At 40.2% G+C, this 25,211-nt stretch overlaps 2 protein-coding genes across 3 annotated transcripts; one reads left to right on the top strand and one right to left on the bottom strand.

Annotated features, from left to right (window-relative positions):
• Window positions 1-482: 482 nt before the first annotated feature.
• DPM1 (dolichyl-phosphate mannosyltransferase subunit 1, catalytic) lies at window positions 483-22,118 on the bottom strand. 2 transcript variants are annotated; one of them, XM_015078396.3, is made up of 9 exons: window positions 21,928-22,118; window positions 18,413-18,512; window positions 12,472-12,505; window positions 10,379-10,455; window positions 10,269-10,294; window positions 8,221-8,316; window positions 4,869-4,937; window positions 3,265-3,379; window positions 483-2,394 (listed from the first exon to the last, which is right to left on the bottom strand). In XM_015078396.3, the coding sequence occupies exons 1-9, from the start codon at window positions 22,086-22,088 to the stop codon at window positions 2,290-2,292; spliced, it is 783 nt and encodes a 260-aa protein (XP_014933882.2). In that variant the 5' UTR covers window positions 22,089-22,118; the 3' UTR covers window positions 483-2,289. The 2 variants fall into 2 exon arrangements, with proteins under 2 accessions (XP_014933882.2, XP_053055804.1); XM_053199829.1 differs by lacking the exon at window positions 21,928-22,118 and adding an exon at window positions 18,685-19,112.
• Window positions 22,119-22,370: 252 nt separating this feature from the next.
• Window positions 22,371-24,694, top strand: MOCS3 (molybdenum cofactor synthesis 3). The gene has a single exon (XM_015078397.3). It carries the CDS (start codon window positions 22,410-22,412, stop codon window positions 23,784-23,786), a length of 1,377 nt encoding a protein of 458 aa, XP_014933883.2. The 5' UTR covers window positions 22,371-22,409; the 3' UTR covers window positions 23,787-24,694.
• Window positions 24,695-25,211: the final 517 nt, after the last annotated feature.

Below are 25,211 nucleotides of genomic sequence, written 5' to 3'. Positions count from 1 at the left end.
ACCCACCTTTCATAGCAGAGTGCATCTGAGAGTATGTATGTCCTTGGCTAAACAGCTTGGAGAGTAACGAATACCAATCATGAAGGTTTAACCAAGCCAGTTCTCTTAAGGTCTGCTCTGTAAGTACGTTGATCTTGGACTGTTTCTCTAAATTTCAAGTTAAAATAGTTTCAAACCATACCTAACATCTCAAAAGATTCTCACGTAATTCAAAATAGTACAAATTGTGGTTATATATAGCTCAATGTCGAAGACTTCAGTTAGCGGGCTTAAACAAGCCATTTCATCCAACCCCATCTCCGAAATTGTAATAAAATATATCTTTAAAAGCCCAATCAATGTTTCAAGGGAAAACAATAGCTGGAAAAGTAAAAAAAAAAAAAAAAAAGGGGGTGGGGGAGGGGCGCCAAAGCATCTGATTTAGAGAAACAAAGATGAAAAACCTAATTACATGTTGCAGAATACAGGCAAAAGCTACCATCAAATAAGCAAAATAATTTTATCCCAAGTTTAGTTTTTCTTAGATATACTTAGATTTCATACAGTGATAATACAGATACAAAGGGAAAACATCTGGATTTCGTCCTTGGCCTAATTTACAAAGTAAAAAGAGATGCTAGATTGACATGTAAATGTTTAAGAATATTTTAGTGCTCATCATATTTACTAAAAAAAATGCATCTAAATAGTCCAGATTTTCTAAATAACTTCTAAGTAATGAAAAGTCTTCATTGCTCAAATACTTTCTTTACTATAAATTCCAATAGTGACAGTGTTGTAATGACTGGGTGTAAGAACCAAAAAGATTAAAAAGGCAAAAGATAGCTATCTACTCTAGTGAGTTCTGAGGTAGTTACTTCATCTCTGCTCCACAGACCTGACAATAAAAACTCTGGGTTTAGATGAAGTAGAAGAGATTCTAAACATTCAACCACAACAGCAAGTACGGTGTTTCATTAGCTTAAAACTAATTTTACATCCAACAGTGATGAGCTTTCTAGTTGTTATTAACGACGAAGAGACATCACTTCCCCAAGGGAGGTGGGTCTGTAGTGTGCTGGCTGGCTACATAGCTCCGTGTAAAAGGGAAACAGAATAGTAGAGGCCCTATTGGAATGTGTCCTATGGATTCAATTATGGGAATAGGTAATGTTCAAAATGACACCAAAGGTTTTATGTCCTGGTATTAATTTCTGGTAGTATCTGTTAGAAATGCAATGGAAAAATCAGACTCTGAGTTTCTTTAGCAGCCAAATTAAGCCAGGAAAATGTAATTAGGAATACAGTTCAATAAATATGCTTATTAAATAACTTAGAGATGTCTCTTATCTGCAAGTCAACTCGTTTCTAAGCTTATTTGCTCAAAGTATGACTTCCTGCAAACTTAAAAGATACTGTATGTTCCATAAGCTATACTACAGTTAGAAATTTCGTGTTTTTGAAACACCCAGGTTAGACAAGATAGGTACACAGAACATTCGTGCTGGCTTTCAGGAACAACTTAGCCTGCAATTTACCTGGCAGAACACTTACAGCTTAGTAAGAGTAAGATGTTTAAAAAGTGCTATAGCAGCTAAGTCTTAAAAGTCATTAAAATATCGATACCTTAATATGTCATCAGTATTCTTTTCTTACTGATAGAAGCTACTGCTCAGGATAGGGGAGAAAAAAACTATGCCATCAACTGATGTCAAGTTTCCAATTCACAGTATGTATTTTAAATAGACTTGCTTTGACAGATGTAATGCTTCATCAACACAACAGCTACAAAGGGCCAAATTCTAAAATTGTGATCTGGATATATTATTTTATCTAAGAAATTTGAGATACATTTTTTAAGAAGGGGCAGATGTGTCTACTTGTTCATTCATACAGAAACAGCCGTATACATTTCATGAATAAAATTAACATTTTTCTTACTTCTGACACTATTACAAAGAGCTATGAATCCAGTTTTTATATACTTCAAAATCTTCCCCATGTAAGAAATTCTGCACTCATATTCTAATGAAAGCAGTATTTTCTGGGATAAAAAAAAAAAAAAAAACAAAAAACAAATACATTTATTTACAAGTCTTAATACAGCAAAATGCAAGTGAAAATTGAGAACACTGCTCGTTTTTCTAATTTAATTTGACATATAAAATGTTTCCTCAGAAAAAAGATTTGTATGAAATTTACCTTACCTTATGATTTATGCTCTAAGAGTACATTTTATAAAAATCAGCAACCAGGCTTCTTTTATGTTTAAATGAATCAACATGATAAGTATAATGAATTACTTTCTTTTTATGTAGTAGCAAAAAGAGTCAATAATCCTTTCAAGAAAGAGACTATTTCATTTCCTCCCAACTTGGATTCACCGTAAACACGATCCACGAAAGATATTGGAACCTAGTTAAAAAAAATATATATGATAAGTCAGCCTTCAAAAATATTAGAAAGGAAGTATAGCAGGCATACACCAATACAATACAAATGAAATTTAACTTCTGATAGCCAAGTCCTTCAAGTAAGTTCACAATTAGAGGATTCTTACAGCAATTGTGTGTACCTCCAAATCTTTAAACATTTCATTATGTAAAAATCGGTCATATGAACCAAATCTACAACTGTCTGAAAGCACTGATCCTGAATATTAAGCTGGTTTACCAAAGTTTCAGCCTGTACTTCAAGAAAAATGGATACTCCAAAAGTACAATTTTTCAGTAGTCCATTAAATTTATCTGTCACTATTTTAGTGTTAAGTTAAAAATCTTGGAACTTCCACACGAGAAATGGCAATCTAGTTAGCTATTTTCTTGCTATGAATACAAACATTAGTGTTAAGTGAGGAGAGCCTTCCCTGAGAGCTCACTAGCTGGCTGGAAATATTCCTGTCCTTTTCATTTACTCCTCGGAAATGGCAAAAGGATTCATCATTAGGGTGGCTCCTGGCAACGGCAAGAAGAAAAGGAGCAAAGACACTCATCCCACAAGGCTGGGCGACCAGAATAAAGGGCAAAATGAGTAAGGTACCAGTAGCTTTGAATCCCTTAAAAGAGAATGCTGCCTTCTATTAAGGTTTTACATCTTAGGTCAAATGTAGGTAGTAATTTGGAAGTGAAATGAATTTTCATCCTTTAGTGCACGGACATTCTAAACAACTGGAAGCTTTCCACATTTATTCAGTAGTTGTGCAAGTTAAACTTTTTATTATAAAAAGTCTAAACCTATTGTTCCTTTACAAGGAATACAGTGGACTATTTACCATCAGTTGCCTACCTCGCCAATAGTATAATTCAACTGCCTTGCCCGAACAATCATCTCCATCTGGAAGACATAGCCTTTGGAAACACATTTTTCTATTAATTTCTGTAGGACTTCTTTTCGGTATAACCTGTGAGAAATTAAAATATACATGAACACCTAGGTAAATACACTTGTCTACATGTAACCTGATCTTTGAAAAGTTCACTGGTATTTATAAAACCTAAAACTTTCACTAGCCATCTGTATGCAGAAAAGTGGTCACAGCTGATGATTATGACACTTGTCCTGAACCGGAATGGTCATGAAATATTTGGTAAATAATTCAGAATAATTTTGAAAATGAATTCTTAGTGTCTTTTAAGGAAGTTATAAAAATAGGGTAAAGTGAATCACTTGAAGCAGAACCACCCACTGTTTTTAGTTTTTAAATTTTCTTAAAATTTATTTTTCAGGTTGAACAAAGGGAAACTGTTCCAAATATTGCAACAATAGAGTTGACAGATGATGATGAATCCACAATATAAAGCAGAACACACTCAGTAACTAACAGGTGTTTCCTCACAAATGCCTATGACCAGTTTCTATTTCCCAAGATCTACTAAATAAATTCCCTGGGATAAACTCAAGTACCTCTAGGGGACTTAAGGGAGAGTTCCTGAAGAAAGTGACTGGGTTCACCCACAGGACTTCTTAGCTCCTCTGTCTTACTCTGTAAATTTGATGGGATCTGTTTGGCCTGCAGCCCATCTAAAGTTGGGCTGGACATCTGTCCATTATACATATCTAACTGTGACCTTAATTGGTAATAGGTGTATCTTACCAGGACTGCCTCAATCCTGTGATGCCTAAATTCCTGTCTTAACCTAGCTTAACGTAGAGTGTCAATACTAAAAAACAAAACAAAAAAAAAAGAATCAACATTTAATGGAAAAGAGCAAGTATCAAGTAATATAAATTATCAACTAATGCATGAGGTTTAGGCCTTAAAGTAGAGGAACAGACATCTTCTAGCTTCAGAGACAAAAAAGTGGCAGTCTTTAGTCATTTGGCATGGTCATACGAAACAGTTCATCTACTATAGCAGTTCAAAAATTAAGAACATACCCCCCCCCAAAACAAACAAAAATTACCCCTTCCCAACCTGGCAGGAGGCTTTATTCCAATTAAACAAGGCTTGCTTTTTAATTGAAAGCATATGGAGAACAAGGTAACTGAAGTCTTTAAACTTTTCTGTGGACTGTGCCATAAATATTCATATAAATTGCAGAAAATTGCTGGTAGACGTGTTCTTTGGAGCACATCACCAGTGACAGCCATGTTCTGAATAAGCAGTTGAATAACCACCTTGGCCCTCTGGGGGCCCCCAAGGGGCTGAGCACCAGTGAGAATGTTAACAAACACACTAACCTAAGCCCTGCCTTGGATGCTCTTTAGAAAGTACACATTTTTCCTTAAGAAGATGCTTAGGCCTCATTAGCAACTCTGAAGGAACTTCAGTCGGCCTTTGTGTGTTCCAGAAGAAAAATGGGGTAGAAATGAAAAGCATTTCCTAAATAAGCCACTGTATAGCAAGAAAGTTTATATAGGAAATATAAAATTACAAGTTTTTACTGTACCTGAAACTTCCTGTTAAATCAGATGCTCCTGGTCTGAGCAAAATCTGAGTTATAAAATTGGCCCCACGGCTGTTAAATAAAACAATCAGATTTTCTTTATAAAATACATTTTTTAAACAAGAGAAACACATCTGAGATCAGAGTGCTAAAATTGCTACACAAATTTCATAAATACAACTGTTTCACAAAAATGTCAATTTTATAGGGGTGCCTGGGTGGCTCAATCAGTTAAGCATCTGACTTGAGCTCAGGTCATGATCTCATGGTTCATGAGCTCCACATCGGGCTCTCTGCTCTCAGTGCAAAGCCTGCTTCGGATCCTGTCTCCCTCTCTCTCTGCCCCTACCCCACTCATGCCCTCTCTTTCAAAAATAAACATTTAAAACAATGTTAATTTTATAAAAAAGTTTAGTCAGTAAAAGATTTGACATTCTCATTTTTCAGAAAATGGGGACTTCTATTTTCAAATGTGACATGTAGAGGGTACCTATAAAACAATCATTCTTATAAATTTTAGGTAAGAAAGGTAACATTTTAAATTCAACTTGCCTATTTGCCAACAGCCATTATTTAGAATTATGACCATCTCTCAGAGAGCAAAAGGGATCAGGGATTTGGAGTATCCTTTTCAGATTCTAATCAGCAACAAGGGATTGTGGATTTCAAGTAATGCAACAGGTCAGTCTGCATAAATATGGCTTTTTTTTTTTTTTTTTTTTTAAAGAAAGTATACAAGTGGGAAAGGGTTTTGGTTTTTGGCAATCTGTGGAAATTGAACAAAGGTTCATTCTGAGACTGTGTCAGTCTCCTTGGGCCACTATAACTAAATACTGCAGACTGGGTGGCTTATATTCATTTCTCACAGTTCTGAAGGCTGGGAAGTCCAAGATCAAGGTGCAGCAGACTTGGTTCCTGAGGAGGACCCTCTTCCTAGCTTAAAGGGCTGCCTTCATGCTATGTGCTGAGGGGAGGAGGCCAAGAGAAGCCAATCTCTCTGGTCTCTTCTTGAAAGGGCACTAATCCTACCATGAGTGCCCCATGGTCACTATATTTAAATTACCTCCCAAAGGCCCCACCTCCAAATACCAATGCTTTGGGGGTAAGGTACTTAAACACATGAATTTTAGCAAAGACATCCAGTCTACAACAATGACAGGATGTGTGCTTCCAACACAACCAAGTATCAGTTTCAAGCTATTACTAATAGCTATTATTAACATTTCAAAAAGACTTTACTTGCCCTTGGAAAAAGTGACTTTTTTATTGCAGCTATTTTAATAAACTCCGATTCAGAAAAAAAAGTTTTCCGGGGCAAACTGGAAAGAACAGTTTCTCTCCAAAGCCAAGGTAACTAACTACCAAGGCCCTCCCTCGGAAAGATTATTTTTATACAAATAACATGATTAGTCATATAGCTGGGATAATGGCTAATTTCAAAAACATTTTCCCTTTCAAGATGCTTCTAATAGATAACAAAAAAATTCTAGGACACAGTTTACCTCCCCAAGATGGGTTTAATCAAAGGAAAGCATGCGTATATGTTTATGTGTGTATGTATACGTATGTACTTGCAGCTCTATTCAAGCTAATGTATTTTTTTTTAATGTTTATTTATTTATTTTTGAGAGAGGGAGAGAGAGAGAGCATGCACATGCAAGAGTGTGCACGCGAGTAGGGGAGGGCAGAAAGAGAGGGAGAGTCCTAAGCAGGTTCTGAGCTGTCAGCGCAGAGCCTGACATGGGGCTTGGACTCTCGAACTGAGATCATGACCTGAGTCAAAATCAGGCATTGCCGCTTAAATGACTGAGCCACCAGGGTGCCGGTCAAGATAATGTATTTTTAAATGGGGGGTTGTTTTTAAAATATGCAGCAAGGGTGCGACAGACTTGGATTCTAATTCTAATTCTGGATCACACAAATGAGACCTTGGGCAAGTGATTACATAATCTTTCTCAGGAGTTTATATACTAAGTCAGTGCAGACATTAACAAGTGATGACAAACACAACTCAATATAACTTAATGATCCAACTAAAAGCTGTAAATTGTATCTGATCAGGATTCCCTTATTTTAAATAAGAGTTCTGATGACCAAATTCACTCATCTGTTGTTCTGCATGTTGGTTGTACAACAGAATCATCTGGAGAGCCTGTGGAAAATACTGATGGTTTTGCCCCACATGTGGTGATCCATTCAAATGGTGTATATAGTGTGTGTGTGCGCGCACGGGACAGAAAGAGCGAACAGGAAAAATAGTGTAGGATTTTTTCTCTGCTTTATCCAACCCCTTCATTTCACTGAAGGCTGAGGGTCCTACAGGTCTTAAACGACTTGCCCAAGGTTCCACATTTAAGAAGCAGAACGGAGATGAACTCAACAGAATCTTCAATAGGGATGAAAAGGGTGATAAAAAACACTAACATTAGTAAGAATTTGTATAAAATTATGTCGTCATGTGTAACATAGTAAGCTGGATAGATCCTTTATGGATTAAAATTGACCTCATCTTCCTAATAAGCACAAAAAAGTGATGTAGATTAAATATGCTCACAAATTCCTTGTGGATGAAGATCAGTAAGAAGTGGATTCTCCTTCCTCACCACTTGATTATGGGCTTGCTTTGACCAAAAAGGAATGCTGTTAGCTCCAGAGCCTAGGACTAGGAGGCCTTGCTGCTGCAGCCTTAGGACTCTTGGATGCTGCCCTTAGGATGCCATGTGAAGACACTGGCCAAGCTTTCCAGAAGGTGCAGTAGTGAGATGCCCCAGACAACAACCAGCCCCGACGACTGGATACAGGAATGAGGCCATCTTGGATCTTTCAGCCTACCTGACCCTGACCTTCCAGCTGAAGAAGCTGCAAGAATGAGCCCAGGTGAAGCTAGCAGGGGAACCATCAACCAAGTCACAGAATGAGGAGAAATAGTTGTTTTAAGTCACTCAGCTTTGACACAGTTTGTTTGTTATACAGTGATAGAAAACTGAAACAGTATGTTTCATTTCCATTTTATGATGAGGGAAGTAAGGCTAGAAAAGGTACAATATGCTATGTGACACAGGGATTAAATGACACAATCAGGATTTTAACCCAGGTCTGACTCCAAAGCCTCACTACTTTTGCTGCTTAGTAATAGCTGATCATGAAGTGTCTCATTTATTTGAAATGATTACATACATTTGAGATGACTATATATATACACATATACATATGTACATACATACATACATATACATGAAGTTAACAATCTGGTCCCAGAAATCCCAAGGCACCATGGTGATTTAATCCAAATACCTGTTACAAACATATGTCCAGTTACACTAAACAAGAGAGAAACCATAGCACATGTCTATACCTGATTATTTTTCTTTTCAAATCCCAGCCATATACACCTCCATTTCCTTTGTAGCGAGTTCCAGAGACAATGTCAAAATTACCCTCCTTCTGCTTCCTATAGAAAAAAATCAGTTGTCAATTAGAAAAAGCTATTGAGCTTTCAATAGTTATTTTCATGAGTTATACAAAAAGAACTTTTAAGACTTGCACAGGAAATATAATGGCAAGAAAACATGAACTATACCACTAAGAAATCTTTTGATGTAATATTTCAATTCTGATTTTTTTCCCCTTTGTTAACTTCTAAAACTAAAAAACTAGTACTTGCTGATTGTACCATGTGAAACCATCCTAAGATGTAATCTCTCTCCTTTCTGTTCTCGGCCCCATGAAGTAAACAGTGCTAAAACAGTCTGGTAACCCTCCAGACTTTTCTCTTTGCAGAAAGATAAAGACACACAGAACTCCAGGCTTTCTGGTTGCTTTAACAAAACTGGAACCCAAAAAAGTACATTTTGCAACTGCCTTGTGTCCATTAACAACATACATAATGGAACCATGGACATCCCTATAGGTCAACAGAGAATTTCCCCATTTTTTCCAATAGCTGCAAAAATGTCCCACAGAACACTGAACCCACATACTTATATGGTTGTTTTCATGGTGGGTTTCCCCACCCCCAACAACACAACCACAATCAAGTGTGGCAATGTTTTTATAAATGTACATCCTGGTGCTTAGACGACCCAAAGTGGAACCTAACAGATTTGCTAAAATAAAGCTTAGGAGTCTTTCTAACAGGTATCACCAGAAATTACTTTCCAAAAAGGTTGTAGCAACTCCCATTTCTCCGGCAATATTTGTGTGTCCACTTCCCACCATCTTATTGGCACTAGATGTGCTGCTCTTTTAAGTTTGTAATTATGACTAACTAACAGGTAATAAAATACTACCACAGTTATTTCAATTGCATTTCCCTGACAACATGCCAGGGTATCTTCTCTTGGGTTTATCAGCCATTGGGCTTTCTCCTACATATAGCCCATTTCTGTCTTTCACAAATTTTCTATTCCCCTGATTTCATTTCCTTCACAGGTCAAAGGGGCTTTTGGGTATTAAACATATAAGCAGACAGGGTATCTCTGAAGGGACTTTATGCAGAGATCAAAGGATGAGAATAGTTGGCTATGAAGGAGAAAGGAAAGAACATTTTAGGCAAAGGAGAGGGGCAGAGGGGCCAGATCACACAGCAGTTTGAAGGGCAAAAAAAGAGCCTGAAGTGATCTAAACAGGGGAGAAACGTTACCTAATTTTGTTTTAGTATATTCAGCTTACACTGAGCACAGCTTCCACATTCTTATTCTGAGAGGTTTCATGTTGTTTTGGATTTTCTAAGAATACAACTATACTACCTGCAAATAAATACAAGTTTGTATCCTTTATCAATATTTATACTACATGCTTAATATATCACTTAAAATATCCATGTATAGTAACAGCTGGTATGCCTAACTTGATGCATTTATTAATGATTCAACATTTCACCCATTAGTAAGATGTTTGTGTTAGGACTGGATTTTCTTCATCAAGTTTAAGTGGTTTCCTTTTCTTTCTACTTTCAAGTTTTCATTAGAGGTGACCCAGGAAGTTTATCAAATACCTTTTAGCATCTACAGACTCAATCATGCTTTGTTAATGTGATAAATTATGTTGATGAATTCCTGATGATGAACCATCCTGGCATTCTTGGAATAAACCCTATTTGTTCATGGTGTTTCACCCTTACAATGCAGGGCTTAATTCCATTTAACAAAGTCACCTTCCATCTTTTCCCATATTCTGGAAGAATTTAGATAACAAAGGAATTATCTGTTGCTTAGTTCCTAAAATATATCAGTCACATATCTATAGTCAAGAGCCGCAAATCTATATGTTGGTATCCATTTTGACAGCAAACAAAATAGCATGTCCGTTTTTAATTAGTAAAGAATGAAAAAAATGAAAAGAAGTCCAAAATCAACATAAATGATTTGGATTAGAATTTTTTCAAATATTAGAAATACCTACCTAATGAATTCAGGAATAAATTTTGGCTGAAAGTAAGAAAAAATAAACATGAAGTCAGTAAAACGGGCTTAACCTATCATGAATAGCTAACAAAAAAAGATACCACTTACATGGTGTGAGAGATCAGCATCCATAATTATTATGTAGTTTCCTGTGGCATGTTTCATTCCATGAATATATGCAGTTCCTAAAAACAAAAACATACCCATTAAAGAAAATCACCAGAAATGCTTAAGTATACTCGTGAACAGGCGAGAAATTAAAATAAGCATCTGAAAAGCATACGCCAGTTCTCCAGAGGTAAAACTAAACTACCGTCAAATCCTATTTATTCAAAATAAAAAACACCTCGAGTCCGTTCTTTCATCTCCAACTTCACCTTAGTCCCAGACACCATCTTCCAATACTTGGATCCTGACCTGGAGAGTACTGCCCTGCCTCTGCTCTTCCCCATCACTCCAGTCCCATCTTCATAAAAGCTACCCAATGAATGTCTTCTACGCTATAAGCCTAATACACTAGAGCCCTGGTCTGGTGTCTGGGATCAAAGGCACAACCAGGAATTATTTAGCCACCCTCATGCCTAAAAACTCCCTATGGACCTGGCAAGTAAGGGTACATTGGGATTTGAGGATTCCTGCATTCCCCAGGTCCAAGCCACCACAGTATCTTCTTAGTAAGGGCAAAGTCTTCTAAATATTTATGAGAGTGAGTGAGCGAGCGAGCGAGCACGGGAGTAGGGGAGGGACAGAGAGGACAGAGGATCGACAGAGGATCTGAAGCAGGCTCTGTGCTGAGAGCAGAGAGCCCAACACGAGGCTGGAACTCATGAACCATGAGATTATGACCTGAACTGAAGCCAGACGTTTAACCAACTGAGCCACCCAGGTGCCCCAAGGCCGAACTCAGTTCTAACTTCCTTTGCTCAAAAGTCACCATCACAGCTTTTTTGATTTCTACTGACTGGTTAGTAATTCCTGGTTGCTTTCACAGCAGTTTCCAGATTACTTCAATCCCAAAGAACTTCTGGGTTCAGATATTCAGATACTTTATGATGCCAGAGAACTAAGGGTCTTCAGGACAGCAAGTACTCGATTTTTAAGAACTGTGCTTCCAGGGCACCTGGGTGTCTCAGACAGTTAGGCATCCAACTTTGGCTCAGGTCATGATCTCACAGTGCGTGAGTTTGACCCCCAAGGGATCTGTGTTGACAGCTCAGAGCCTGGAGCCTGCTTCGGATTCTGTGTCTCCCTCTCTCTCTGCCCCTCCCCTGCTTGTGTTCTCTTGTTCTCTAAAATAAATCAAATAAACATTAAAAAACAACAAAAAAGAACTGTGCTTCCTCCATGCTCCCTCAATTTTTTAATAAAATTATTATTATTTCCCAATATAAGCAACTATAACCAAAAGAAAAGAAATAAAGGCATTCAGATATTCATCTCGGAAGGACCAAGTTCATCTGAGATTTTCTATAACCTCCTATAATTAAAAGCTGGAAAAGCTTTCTTTTTTAAAAACAAAGAGTAACTGTTTACAACTTCTAAAAAAATACTCAAAGATTTAGAGCTAAAGTGGTGTGCTGGTCGCAACACATTTGCTCTCGGACCCCTTCTCTGTTCTACACTCCATGGAACTACAGTTCCCAAGGGCTCTTGTCAACTGGCTGCCAAATCGCTTTGGGAGACACCAGGGGATAGTTGCCAGGAGAGAAAAGGAAAAGTCGAAGTGTGTCCCCACTCTTACACTGCATCCCAGCACTGACTGGGTATCCCCATGGCTCCAGCTCCTGCCAGGTAGCCCCCACTCCATTATTCCAACCCCTTCTAAATAACCTGGGGTTCCTGGGCTCCAAAAGCACCATCTCCTATTGTGGCTTCTTTCGAGGGGTGGTAGCAACCACTAGCTGTTACTAGTCTGAGTAGCTTCACAGTTCCATTTGGCTTCTCAGCATTCCTTCACCTGCGTAACCAGATTCTTCGTATTAAATTCCCTACATTGGAAGACTGACAGTGGTTTCTGCTTTCCCAACTGGGCTTTGACAGATAGAGACAACTCAAGTTAAACCATTTCAATGTCACTAAGAACATTAAAAACCATTACAGGAGGACACTGTATTTTGGCCCTGTTCCAAATTGGGAAAACACATACTGGGTCACCTTACCAAGGCAAGGAGCAGGTATGAGGGGTGAGAGGTTATACTTACCCAGTCCTAACTTTTTCTCACGTGGTCTTAGAAGCTACAAGAATAAGAAACAGCATTTTAACACACACACACACACACACACAAACACACAAAACTATTAAAAATTATTTTTTTATAGGTACTTACCCTTTTTAACAGAAACATAGTTCCATATGTTAGACCTTATATTAGACATTAAAGCAAAGTATGCTTAACATTTTTTGCCAAAGTGAAAAAGTGCTTAGTATTTAATAACAAATCAAATAGTTTAACAGCTTGGAAAATTTCACCCCAACACTGCAGGCCAAATTTTAAACATTTTTTTTTCCTGGAGTTATCCACCAGAAAACAGTATGTAAACAATATGTTATATCTATTACTTAGCATTTTGAACAACATCTACTGGTTCCTATCCCTAGGAAAACTGAGGATTTAACCCACTTATTCCATATCTTCTTGGAATATTTGATAGCCACATTTGTTTCCCCAATTCCTTTTGTGATTTTAATGATTTAGTTTTTAGTTCTTGATTTGTTTTCCTTTTTATTTTTCTCAATTACAAAAACACAGGCTTAAGATTACAAGTTAGACAATATATGGTCATTCATTAGTTAATGGCATTCAGGTTGGTTCCAGGTATCTGCCACTACAAATATACCTACAACAAAGACACTTGTACATATATCCTTTTGTATAGGTCCTGTTTTTTTTTTTAATGTTTGTTTATTTTTGAGAGAGAGAGAGCGTGAGCAGGGGAGGGACAGAGAGAGGAGACACAAAATCTGAAGCAGGCTCCAGGCTCTGAGCTGTCGGCACAGAGCCCAAAGCGGGGCTCAAACTCACTAGCTGTGAGATCATGATCTGAGCCAAAGTCGGATGCTTAACCGACTGAGCCACCCAGGCGCCCCGTTTTCTTTTTTATATAAAGTTTATTTACTTGTTTTGAGAAAGAGAGTGCACCAATGAATGGAAGCGCACCACTGAGTGAAAAGGGGTGGGGAAGGGGCAGAGAGAATCCCAAGTAGGCTCCATGCTATCAGCACTGAGCCCTAGGCAGGACTTGATCTCAGGAACCAGGAGATCATGACCTGAACAGAGATCAAGAGTCAGATGTTTAACTGACTGAGCCACCCAGGTGTCCCAAGGTCCAGTTATTTCTGCAATTAGCACCCTAAAAGTTGAATCCCTGGCTGAAAGGGTATTTATACTCCTTTCTTTGAACTCCTTTTATGATCTTAAATGCTGACATCACTCCATCAACTTATCCTGACTTTATCCTTGGATAACCTCATTACATTCTCTAATGCCACAATTACATGACTTTAGGGTTATATTCCTAAATATATACACATACATACATATATATTTAATGTTTATTTTTGAGAGAGACAAAGCACATGCGGGGGAGGGGTAAGGCGAAAGGGGACAGAGGAGGATCCAGAGTGGGCTCTGTGCTGATAGGAGACAGCCCCATGTGGGGCTCGAACTCACAAACCACAAGACCATGACCTGAGCCAAAACCCAGAGTTGGATGCTTAACCACCTGAGCCACCCAGGTGCCCCTAGGGTTATATTCCTAACAAAAAAAATTGTATTTTTTCTTACTGTTTCTTACAGGGCTCAAGCAGACTCACTACTGAGCCTATCTTGTCCCCTTCTGCATTTGCCAGTCTATAAGCAGGCTGCCTCAGACTGCAAATCTCTAAACAGAGTATTTTCAGTTCAATTCAACCAGGACAGATTGTAGTACTTTTTACTACATGCAAACTGCATGCAAGTCTTGGGGAGGAACAAAGATAAAATACACTTCTGCTTGATGAGCTCTTACAGGAGAACTAGACACTCAATCAATCATGTACAGTAATTAAAATTTACTGAACAGGGAGGGGCGCCTGGGTGGCTCAGTCAGTTAATTGTCCGACTTCAGCTCAGGTCATGATCTCATAGCTCGTGAGTTCGAGCCCCCGTCCGGCTCTGTGCTGACAGCTCAGAGCCTGGAGCCTGCTTCGGATTCTGTGTCTCCCTCTTTCTCTGCTCCTCCCCCACTCGTGCTCTGTCTCTCAAAAATAAATGAGCATTAAAAAAAATAAAAGTTCACCTTAGATCTTCTATAATCCTATGTTTCTGCTAAAAAAGTCTTTTCTCAAGTGTTTATAAAACATAAACCACGCTGCATATGAAAGAATGCTGTGCTACAGTTAAAAGAATGAGAAAATTTAGTAATAAAAGATCTCCAAGCTATAATTAAAATCAACAGAATAATGCAGGAAGATTACATCTATGTTAAAAAAACAAAAGCACCACCTTACCCAGTTCTCCACATGTAGACCCATGCGCACACATGCACAAAGGTCTGAGGCCACCCCCACCAAACTGCTGACAGAAGTCTCCCCTGGGGAAGGGACTAGGAGGTTCATAAACGGCAACTTCAGTTTTATCAGTAACTTTTTCATTTGACAACAATGTAGTTTTTTCATTTCTTAGGTAATAAAAGTTCACAATGTTTCATTTAGTGTGGTGTACTTTCAAATCCTTAATTCCACCCCCTTCCTTTTCTGCCCCCTCACATCAGTGAGGATGGCTCAAAGCAGTAAAGGGCACAACAGAGCTTATCTCACAGCATCAGGACAAGTGTGAACTCACAGAAAGTACGTGCAGGAGGGCTGGGCACACACACTGATGAATGCTCACCACAACTGCTTATAAGATACTTCATGTGACCCTACGATTTGGTAAAAAACTTATTTTCTAAAAAATTTTTACTATAGAAAATCTTGACATTTTAGAAAAACCAGGATCAACAGTATTTGAGTGGACTTTTTTTTTTTTTTACCATAATGAAAATAAATCTTCAGCTAAGAAAGGCTAATTGTAGTGGCGCCTGGGTGGCTCAGTCGGTTGGGCGTCCGATTTCGGCTCAGGTCATGATCTCACGGTTTGAGTTCGAGCCCCACATCGGGCTCTGTGTGCTGACAGCTGGAAGCCTGAAGCTGCTTCGGATTCCGTGTCTCCTTCTCTCTCTGCCCCTCCCCCACTTGTGCTCTGTCTCTCTCTCGCGCGCGCGCGCTCTCAAAATAAACTAAAAAAAAAAAAAGGCTAATAATTGTACTTTCCTCCTGTTTTGCAATTCCGTACTATCAATGAGGCTCCTTTTTTTTTTCATTTTATTTTTTCCATTTTTGGCTGTTTATAGTACTTATGAATTATGGTTTTGTACATCTCATTAGGATACTGATCTTTTTGTCAGAGGTAATATTTTGGTATTTTTAAGTAGTCAAACCTCTCAATCCTAGTTATATTTGATGTTTTAAAAGTAATGAACATGCATTACATTATCAGAACTTGTAAAAATACTAAACTATGGAATAATATAGGTGATATAATCTGACCTCAGGTTGGAGGCTGAAACAGATGATGTAAATCAAATGTCATGTAAGCACTCGACACAGAAAGGCTGAAGCCCTCCACAACCTCAGCTCTCCCTGACCTATATAACCATCACTAACAGTTCAAGGTATGTGCTTCTACTTTTGTATGGTCCCACCTCTGCTATTTATTAGCTATATGACATTGGAAGTGACTTAACCTCTTGGCTCAGTTTCTTCACATAGAGTTAAAAAACAAACAAACTTCCTTCATTTTCTGAAACATTCATTCCAGCCAGTTTGAAAGACCAGCAAACAAAGCATCTGGTGCTTAATGTTTTGAGATATTGTAAAATAGCTTCAATAATAATCCTTCTCCATCTTCTCTCCCAAGTAAACTTGTGGCACTTGTCACTTAAAAGCAAGAAGGGCCATTATTGTTGCCTGGCATGGCCTGATATTGTTGAGGGGGAAAAAAGGGCAATTTTTCTAGTTTAAATGATTTGAAGATCATAAAATAACAAAGGAACTATAAGAAAATCGTAATAGTGAATGCAGTTTTTTTCTCATTATTTTGAATTTTTTTTATTTAAAAAAAAATTTTTTTTTCAACGTTTTTTATTTATTTTTGGGACAGAGCAAGACAGAGCATGAACGGGGGAGGGGCAGAGAGAGAGGGAGACACAGAATCTGAAACAGGCTCCAGGCTCCGAGCCATCAGCCCAGAGCCTGACACGAGGCTCGAACTCATGGACCGTGAGATCGTGACCTGGCTGAAGTCGGACGCTTAACCGACTGCGCCACCCAGGCGCCCCTCATTATTTTGAATTTTATTGGTTGATGGGAAAAATGGAACTCTTTGAGGGCCATATTGTTTTAGCATTTGAAAAGGTCAATTTAGTAGACATACCCTAAGATCAATCAATTATACCTCAAGGCTGAAGTTCTATGGCAAAAGTATTCAAAATATCGTCAGGTTGATATTCCTGGCTTAAACAGAAGTGCCTAACTCAGAGTATTCTACATGTAACATGTGATTTAGTGGCTTTGGCCCAGAACTTGTAAAAGAAAAACTGGGGGACTGTGGCCAAAAAAACGAACCTAGCATCATAAGAAGTCACTGACAGAAGGCTGGAAATCTGTCAACTTTTAATCTCTTCCTGTACATCTGGAGGAGGATTGGAAGGGTGATAGATCTTTGAGTTGCCCAGATGTGATATGGAAAGAATAACTAGCATAGGAGAGATTTACTATGTGTGTAAGAGGAACATGTTCCCCTTAAATGCTTCCCATCCATCAACCAATATCTCCTCCAACTTGTGTACCCTGCGACAGTTTTTTTTATAATGCTTAATTGCTATTTCTTAAGATGAAAATATCAACAAAGGTTCTCCAGGAGACCTCTTTCTTTATATCTATACCAATGGTTCTCTTTTGGGAGGAGTGGACAATTTTGCCCACAAGAGGTCATTTGATGATACTCAAAGACATTTTTGGTGGCCACACTGGGGAGACGGGCTGCTAATGGCATCTAGTGGGTGGAGTCCAGGGATGATGCTAAATGTCCTGTAACATACAGGACAGTCCCCCACATCTAAGGATTATTAGGTCCAAAATGTCAATTGTTCCAAGACTGAGAAACTCTGGTCCATACAAATTCTAAAATACCCAATGCTCAGAATGTGTTTAAATCTGGATTCAACTGTCTGCTTGGACCCCAAAATTACCTAAAGTAGAGCTCACAAGTGTATTCAAACACTTATGAATAAAAACCATTATAAAAATAAACCAGTGGTCAAAAATAAAAATTATAGGGGCACCTGGGCGGCTGAGTCAGTTAAGTGTCCAACTTTGGCTCATATCACGATCTCGAGCTTCCTGAGTTTGAGCCCTGCCTGTCAGGCTCTGTGCCATCAGGCTCTGTGCTGACAGCTTGGAGCCTGGAGCCTGCTTCAGATTCTCTCTGCCCCTCCCCTGCTCACACTCAGCCTCTCTCTATCCCTCAAAAATAAACATTAAAAGAAACATTTTAATAAAAAATAAAAATTATAAAGCCATTATAAAATGAATTCTACATCTAAGTTACTCCAACAGAAAAACAACACCCTTTAAAGTACAGTGGGAAACTCTATAAAGTTCAAGACTCAGAGAGTCAATCTACTCCCAGATGATTGTTCTACAAAGAAAGATGCCACGTGCTCTGACAAATAGAAAGATGCCAACTTCACATGGAAACGATCACGTTTCCCAGCTATAAGCTTTTATAGTTGCAAAAAAGGGGAGCAAGAAAGATCATGACACATATTACTAATTGCAATCCAGTTCCATTAATATTCCTGTCAATATCATGCTTTAATTTTGCCCTTCAAGAAAACTCATCTGCAGAGTAAGTTCTGAAAACAGACTTTATCCAAAGGCTCACTATTTTGCTGTAAAATTGCTACTGACCCAATTTACCAAAGACATGGAAAAACTCAAGCAAGATGTTCTTTTTCATTTCAGTTTCTAGAAAAACAGATTGACTTTAAGTATTGTCATTTCTCATCTTTCCCCTACAAACACAACTAATGTGACAGAAGAATGTTCACGTGACTTACAATTTTGTCTGACCCATAGATCTTCTCCAACTGTTCAGCAACATCCCTTGTTCCATCTGGGCTTCCATCATCTATGATTATAATTTCATAGCTGATTCCACTAAAATAAAAAAAAAAGTTTGTATTGCTTGCAGAGACAATACTCTCCAATTAAAAAATAACTTTAAAATTACTATTTCCTCACCAATATAAGTGGGAATTTATGTCATATTAATCACCAAAGAAAACTTCAATTACCAAATGAAACAAATATCAAACATTTAGTACTTTACCTCCAAACTCGGCAGCCTATGGATAAAAACATTACAATGAAGTCCTGAGATAAAAAAAAATTCTCAAATCAAAAACACACTCTTTAGTTTAAAAACTCACAGCGATTACATATACATCCGTCCATTATATACCATAGGATATCATAAAATTTTACTTACCTACTTTGGAAGTGGTATTATAGAACCTTAGCATCAAGTCTTAGTTATAAAAAATATTTCAAAAGTACATTTAAAAGATATCTCAAGGGGCGCCTGGGTGGCTCAGTCAGTTGAGCGTCTGACTTCAGCTCAGGTCATGATTTTGCGGTTCATGAGTTCGAGCCCCACGTCAGGCTCTGTGCTGACAGCTCAGAGACTGGAGCCTGCTTCAGATTCTGTGTCTTCCACTCTCTCTGCCCCTCCCCAGGCTGGCGCTTTGTCTCTGTCTCTCAAAAAAAAAAACAACAAAATGCTTAAAAAAAAAAAAAAGATATCTCAAGTTGACTGAGTTGCTGAGTTAATATTCTTTTATTTATTTTTAATGTTCTATTTGAGAGAGACAGTGTGCATTGGGGCGGGGGGGGGGGGTGCTGGTGAAGCAGAGAGAAGAGAAGACAGAATCCCAAGCAGACTCCACGCACTCAGCATGGAGGCAGAGGCCCAAGCAGGCCTCTAACACACAAACCGCGAGATCATGACTTGAGCAGAAATCAAGAGTTGGCCACAACCCATTGAGCCACCTTAGACTGAATATTCTTTTCAATTTAATCCCAAATAAGTTTAAATAACATAATCAGGAACAAATAGGATTTCATCTGTTAAAAAACCCTCTTTAAAATGGTGACATAATCTTTACACCACTATTTCAAATAGTTGTACCATTATCTCACGTCATTAGAAAGAGCACAGAAAATTACATAAGATTTTAACGTGCTTCAAAATTAAAATCTCTCTGCTGGCTCTCCATTAACTTTATGTTACAGTTTCTATTCTAAAAATAAGGCAACACAATACTTGGATGTACATGTGATCACTGCATCTTCCTCCACCCCCCTTTTGGATTTTTTTTGGATAACTTTATTGGGAAACTTAAAGACAAAGTAAAGGAAGCACACCAAACCCCCACAACACTGTTTCCTCTTGGTCTTAATAAACATATGTAAGGAAATCAGCAAGAAAACATTCATTCTGTTAAAAGGCTTTCAAAAGTCAGCCCCAAAATCCAAAAAGAAGGGTAAAATCAGCCCATCTGTTAAGCCTTCTCCCCTAGGTGCTTTAGTACTTAACAAGCCAAAACCTGTTAAGATGTTCATTCCAGTTGATATGCTGAAAGAGATATACTTCCTAAAGAAATGAAGTCATTCATAAGCAAATTATTCCTTTCTCTCATTTCAAAGTGCCCAGAACACCTGAGGGTAAGGGTAGTTTAAAGGAATCAAGCTAAACTCCCTTTAAGTAATCTGACCATATCTGAAAATAGTTGTTTCCTTCATTAAACATCACTCAGATTAAAGTAAAAAATATTTGAGAATCAGAAGACAAAATAAACAAGATCAACTATATTAAGATAATTTCTCTAATTTGCAAAGTGGTTGTAAAAACCAAAATAAAAAATAAAGAAAAAGATATGAGTACAAAAACTGCAAGGAGCCACGTACATTAAGACAGTTAGTTACAGGGCGCCTGGGTGGCTGAGTCGGTTAGCGTCTGATTCTTGATTTCGGCTTAGGTAATTTCATGATTCGTGAGTCTGAGCTCCACGTTGGGCTCTGTGCTGGCAGTGTGGGGCCTGCCTGGGATTCTCTCTCTCTCTCTCTCTCTCTCTCTCTCTCTCTCTCTCTCAAAATAAATAAAATAAATTTTAAAAAAAAGCAATATTTTCCACCAATTAGCATTTTCAAAAACGTTAAGTTTGATAAAACTCAGGTTGGCTGGTTGATAGGGAAACAGGCACTCTCCAAATAATGCTAGTCCTAAGGTGGTACGATCATTTTTTCTGCGAGCAATTTGTTGATTTTTATATTTTTGAGAGAGAGAGAGAGAGAGAGAGAGAGAGAGAGGCAGAGGCAGAGGGAGGGGCAGAGAGAGAGGGAGACAGAAGATCCAAAGTGGGCTCTGCACTGAGGGCAGGTATGGGGGTGGCAGTCAAGAGCTGCGAGATCATGACCTGGGTTGAAGTCAGATGCCCAACCGACTGAGCCACCAGGTGCCCCTAAAGCTTTTTTAGTTTTTTTAGTTGTTGTTTTTTTTTTTTTTTTTTGAGAGAGAGCAAGGGTGACCATGCAAGCAGGAGAGGGAATAACTGTCCATTTTAAGCACATCAGTTGACCCAGTAATTCCATCCTGAAGACTTTATCCCCAGTACACTAGTAAAAGTATGAGCATGTTTGCTGTAACAGTCATTTAATAAAGGAGCATTCAGTGTGTGTCAAGCGCTCTTCTAAATGCTGGACAATATGGTGTGAACAAAGTACCTGTTTTCATTCGTAAAACAAAAGTCAAAAAAGAAAAACAAGAAAGCTCTAGAAATAATCTGTGTTCACGGAGATGACCTGGTTAAATTATAACACAGCCATATAGAAAGTTACTTAATTTTCGAAGTTTGTATGTGTTGATACAGAAAGATCTTCATCTATACGCGATCCCACTGGATCTAAAACAAGCTACTTCATACTGATACCAGGATCTTCCGAAATCTTAAAAACATTGTATAACACTTTCAAATTCAAACTCTAAAAACCCCAGTTTCTAGCAACCACACCAAACATCCACTAGTGACCAACGAAGTTGCCCAGGCCAGCAGCAGCTCCCTAACCCACAGAGATCAAACCTCATGCTTACATAAGCACTCAGCACGGGGGCGGGAGTGAGCGTGCTCGGTTAGTCTCCCGGCTCCTGCCGCATCCTGACCACCCAAAAGTAGGAGTGAGGTCAAGCTTTCAACCTCGCTCCGACTGAAAAGGTGGACAACGCTACTAAGAAAAAGACAACCAGGGGCGTGGGGTGGGGTTGGGGGACAGAGGATGGGAGTGTACAATAAAAGGAACGTCTCATAAAACCCAAGGGCAAGAATGAGAACCCGAGACACAGAATGAACCCCAGAAGTATCCGCCGCCTCTTTCTCGCAGGGTGGCCTTCTCCCCGAGGCTTCCCTCAAGAGCCGAAGGGAGGCCTGCAGGGACTCCTCGCGCAGCCAACTGCCGACACCCAGGCCGGCGAAGCCAGCTCATCTCATTCCTCAGGGAGGGCGGCAGGGCACGCTACCTCTCGGAGAAGCTTTTCACCAGCAGCCACACGATGAGCGGTAGGTTCTCGCGCTCGTTGTAAGTGGGCAAAAGCACCGAATACTTGTCCTGTCGCGGGACGCGCCCCTCCGGCTCCCGCCGAGACCTACGAGGGCTACCGCTTGCTTCCTCGGAGGCCATGGCGGAACTGCGCGAGACGCCGGAAACGGAATGACGTCACGTGGCGCGGGAAGGGGCGGGTCGGACCGTACCAAATTCGGGAAGAGGGAGACAGTCCATGTGGCCAGGTTCTAGTTCTCCTAAGGCCCTCCTCATGGTTCCGTTGGAAATATCCAGGAGCTATAAATCTTTAAACTTGAATCTTAGGGTTTCTTCAGGAAGTGCATGTCTAGTTTTCGCTTTTTTCCCCAGCTCCGTAAAATTATTTAGTTTATTCCAGTCGCTAGGAGACGGCAAGCCGGAAGCGGAAATGCTCTTCGGACAACTTCCGGGAGGGGCGCCATGGCTTCCAGGGAGGAGGTACTCGCCTTGCAGGCTCAAGTTGCCCAGCGCGAGGAGGAGCTGAGTTTCCTGAAGCAGAAGCTGGCGGCGGCTATTTTGGCGGAGCAGGAGCCAGAGCGGCTGGTTTCGGTATCACCCCTGCCGCCGAAGGCCTCCCTGTCTCGAGATGAGATTTTGCGCTATAGCCGGCAGTTGGTGCTTCCTGAGCTGGGCGTGCAGGGACAGCTGCGCCTGGCCGCTGCATCGGTGCTAGTAGTGGGCTGCGGTGGGCTCGGCTGCCCACTGGCGCAGTACCTGGCAGCGGCCGGCGTAGGCCGCCTTGGCCTTGTGGACTACGACGTAGTAGAAATGAGCAACTTGGCCCGCCAGGTGCTGCATGGCGAGGCACTGGCCGGGCAGGCCAAGGTCTTTTCGGCCGCCGCCTCGCTGCGCCGCCTCAATTCGGCGGTGGAATGCGTGCCTTATGCAGAGGCGCTTACGCCAGCCACGGCGCTAGACTTAGTCCGCCGCTATGACGTGGTGGCTGACTGCTCTGACAACGTGCCCACTCGCTACCTGGTTAATGACGCATGTGTGCTAGCCGGCCGGCCTCTCGTGTCAGCCAGCGCCCTGCGCTTTGAGGGCCAAATCACGGTCTACCACTATGACGGCGGGCCTTGCTACCGCTGCGTATTCCCTCAGCCACCTCCAGCGGAGACGGTGACCAACTGCGCGGATGGCGGGGTGCTCGGTGTCGTAACTGGGGTCCTGGGCTGCTTGCAGGCGCTGGAAGTGTTGAAGATCGCAGCAGGCCTGGGCCCGTCTTACAGCGGCAGCCTGTTGATCTTTGATGCGCTCAGAGGCCATTTTCGTTGTATTCAGCTTCGGGGCCGCAGGCCTGACTGTGCAGCTTGTGGGGAGCGGCCCACAGTGACTGCCCTGCAGGACTACGAAGCCTTCTGTGGCTCCTCAGCCACTGATAAGTGCCGCTCTCTGCGGTTGCTGAGCCCAGAGGAGCGAGTTTCAGTCACCGACTATAAGCGACTTCTGGATTCCGGCTCACCCCACCTGTTGCTGGACGTTAGGCCTCAAGTGGAGGTGGACATCTGTCGTTTGCCTCATGCCTTACACATCCCTTTGAAACGTTTGGAACGGAGGGATGCAGAGAGCCTGGAACTCTTAGGAGAAGCTATCCGGGAAGGGAAGCAGGGCACACAGGAAGGGGCAGCTTTCCCGGTTTATGTGATTTGCAAACTGGGCAATGACTCCCAGAAAGCCGTGAAGATCCTGCAGTCCTTGACAGCAGTCCGGGAGTTAGAATCTTACACAGTTCAAGATGTTGTGGGGGGCCTTATGGCCTGGGCTGCCAAAATCGATGGTGCATTTCCGCAGTACTGAGGTGGATGGGAGAGTCTGACCCGAGGAAGATGGCTGTGTTACCCAAAAGATACATTTATTTGCATTTTTGTCCCAGGAATGTATGGAAGAGCCTGAATACCTCAACTCCTTTATATAAGGGGCTTTGTTGTCGTAACGTATTGGATGCTGTCATTTTCAGTCATATTACTGTTTCTGAGATCTGTCTTGTGTTTTTAGCACTCGGATGAGGTCTTGAACGTGTGAGTTATAATGTTAAGTGACAGGGCTTTGCGTTTTGATAGATCGTGTGTCCTTTTTTGTCCACCTCCCTCAATCAAAAAGTACTTTAAATCGTCCGTTTTGATGCTTGGAAAAGTGTTGTAAACATAGTTTTACTAAATTGATCACAGATGATATACTTAAGGTCAGTTTGATGTTTGCCAAGACATTGTTTGGGTCTTTTTTCTGCTTCAAAGGATAGACTATATTGCTACCGAAGTAAGTGTTTAAAATGTAAATTGTTTTAATTATGTGGGGAAGGGTCATTCTATTAAACATTTCGGATTAATATCAAAGTGAGATATTTGTAGTTTAGCAAGATAAAACTTTGTAGTCTGTCAGTTTCTCTTACAAATTGATGATTTAGAAAAAACGTTTCTTATAGTGTTGTATACATGATATACTGCGGTTTGGCTTGCTTTGATATCTTCAAGCTTAAGTCCCAACCTTCTGCCCTCCCCTGTCCTTTTTTCCTTATCCAACCTGTTATTTTTCTTTCTTGCTTTACCGGCCAAGGACCCCAAATACAATACTGAATTAAAGTGGAATAGTGAGCATTCTTATCTGCTTCACAATCAGGTGAAAAACGTGACTATTTGACCAGTATTACTTGTTATTGCTTTACCGGAGATTCCCTTTATCAGATTAAAGAATTTTCCTTCCGTGTATAGTTTGCTAAGCTTTGGTTGAATTCGTCAAGTGCTTTTTCTGCATTATTATGTGCTTTTTTTTCACTTCGGTTAATGCAGTAAACGACATTGATTCTTTTTATGGTGGCAAAACACACACACACACACACACAATTTACCCCTCAATAACTTTCAGGCATACAATACAGTATTGTCAACCACACGCACACGCTGCGCAACAGATCCTGGAGCCCCCATCCCACATGGCTGAAACACCCACCAAACAACTCCCCACTTCTCCCCTTCAATTTACTCTTTCTACTTTGATTTAATCTATTTTATTCCAGGATTTTATGGCAGTACAAATTGTAGGTGCTTTTATGTTTACTTACTAAACAACATTTTCATGAGATGGAAGGTAGTCTGCCTAACTTCTAAATATGTACAAAATTAAAAGCAAAGATTTGGTGAGTATCTGGGGCAAATTGAGTACATGCCATGTCAAAAGATCCTCCACTCTCCAGCTGATTGTTGCCTGCGAGTCTATAATTCTCAG

Source organism: Acinonyx jubatus, chromosome A3 (genome assembly GCF_027475565.1).
Source record: "Acinonyx jubatus isolate Ajub_Pintada_27869175 chromosome A3, VMU_Ajub_asm_v1.0, whole genome shotgun sequence".
Taxonomy (NCBI): Eukaryota; Metazoa; Chordata; class Mammalia; order Carnivora; family Felidae; genus Acinonyx; species Acinonyx jubatus.
This window is presented reverse-complemented; position numbering and strand designations above follow the sequence as displayed.

What these genes read in the sequence shown, in the direction of transcription:
- DPM1 (XM_015078396.3), bottom strand. Translation starts at nt 22,088, where the DNA reads ATGGCCTCCGAGGAAGCAAGCGGTAGCCCTCGTAGGTCTCGGCGGGAG. An exon ending in GTGAAAAGCTTCTCCGAGAG is followed by an intron (nt 18,513 to 21,927) that starts GTAGCGTGCCCT and finishes TTTTTATTTTAG; the next exon opens with TGGAATCAGCTATGAAATTA. An exon ending in TTGAAAAGAAAAATAATCAG is followed by an intron (nt 4,938 to 8,220) that starts GTATAGACATGT and finishes TTTATTTAACAG; the next exon opens with CCGTGGGGCCAATTTTATAA.
- MOCS3 (XM_015078397.3), top strand. Translation starts at nt 22,410, where the DNA reads ATGGCTTCCAGGGAGGAGGTACTCGCCTTGCAGGCTCAAGTTGCCCAG.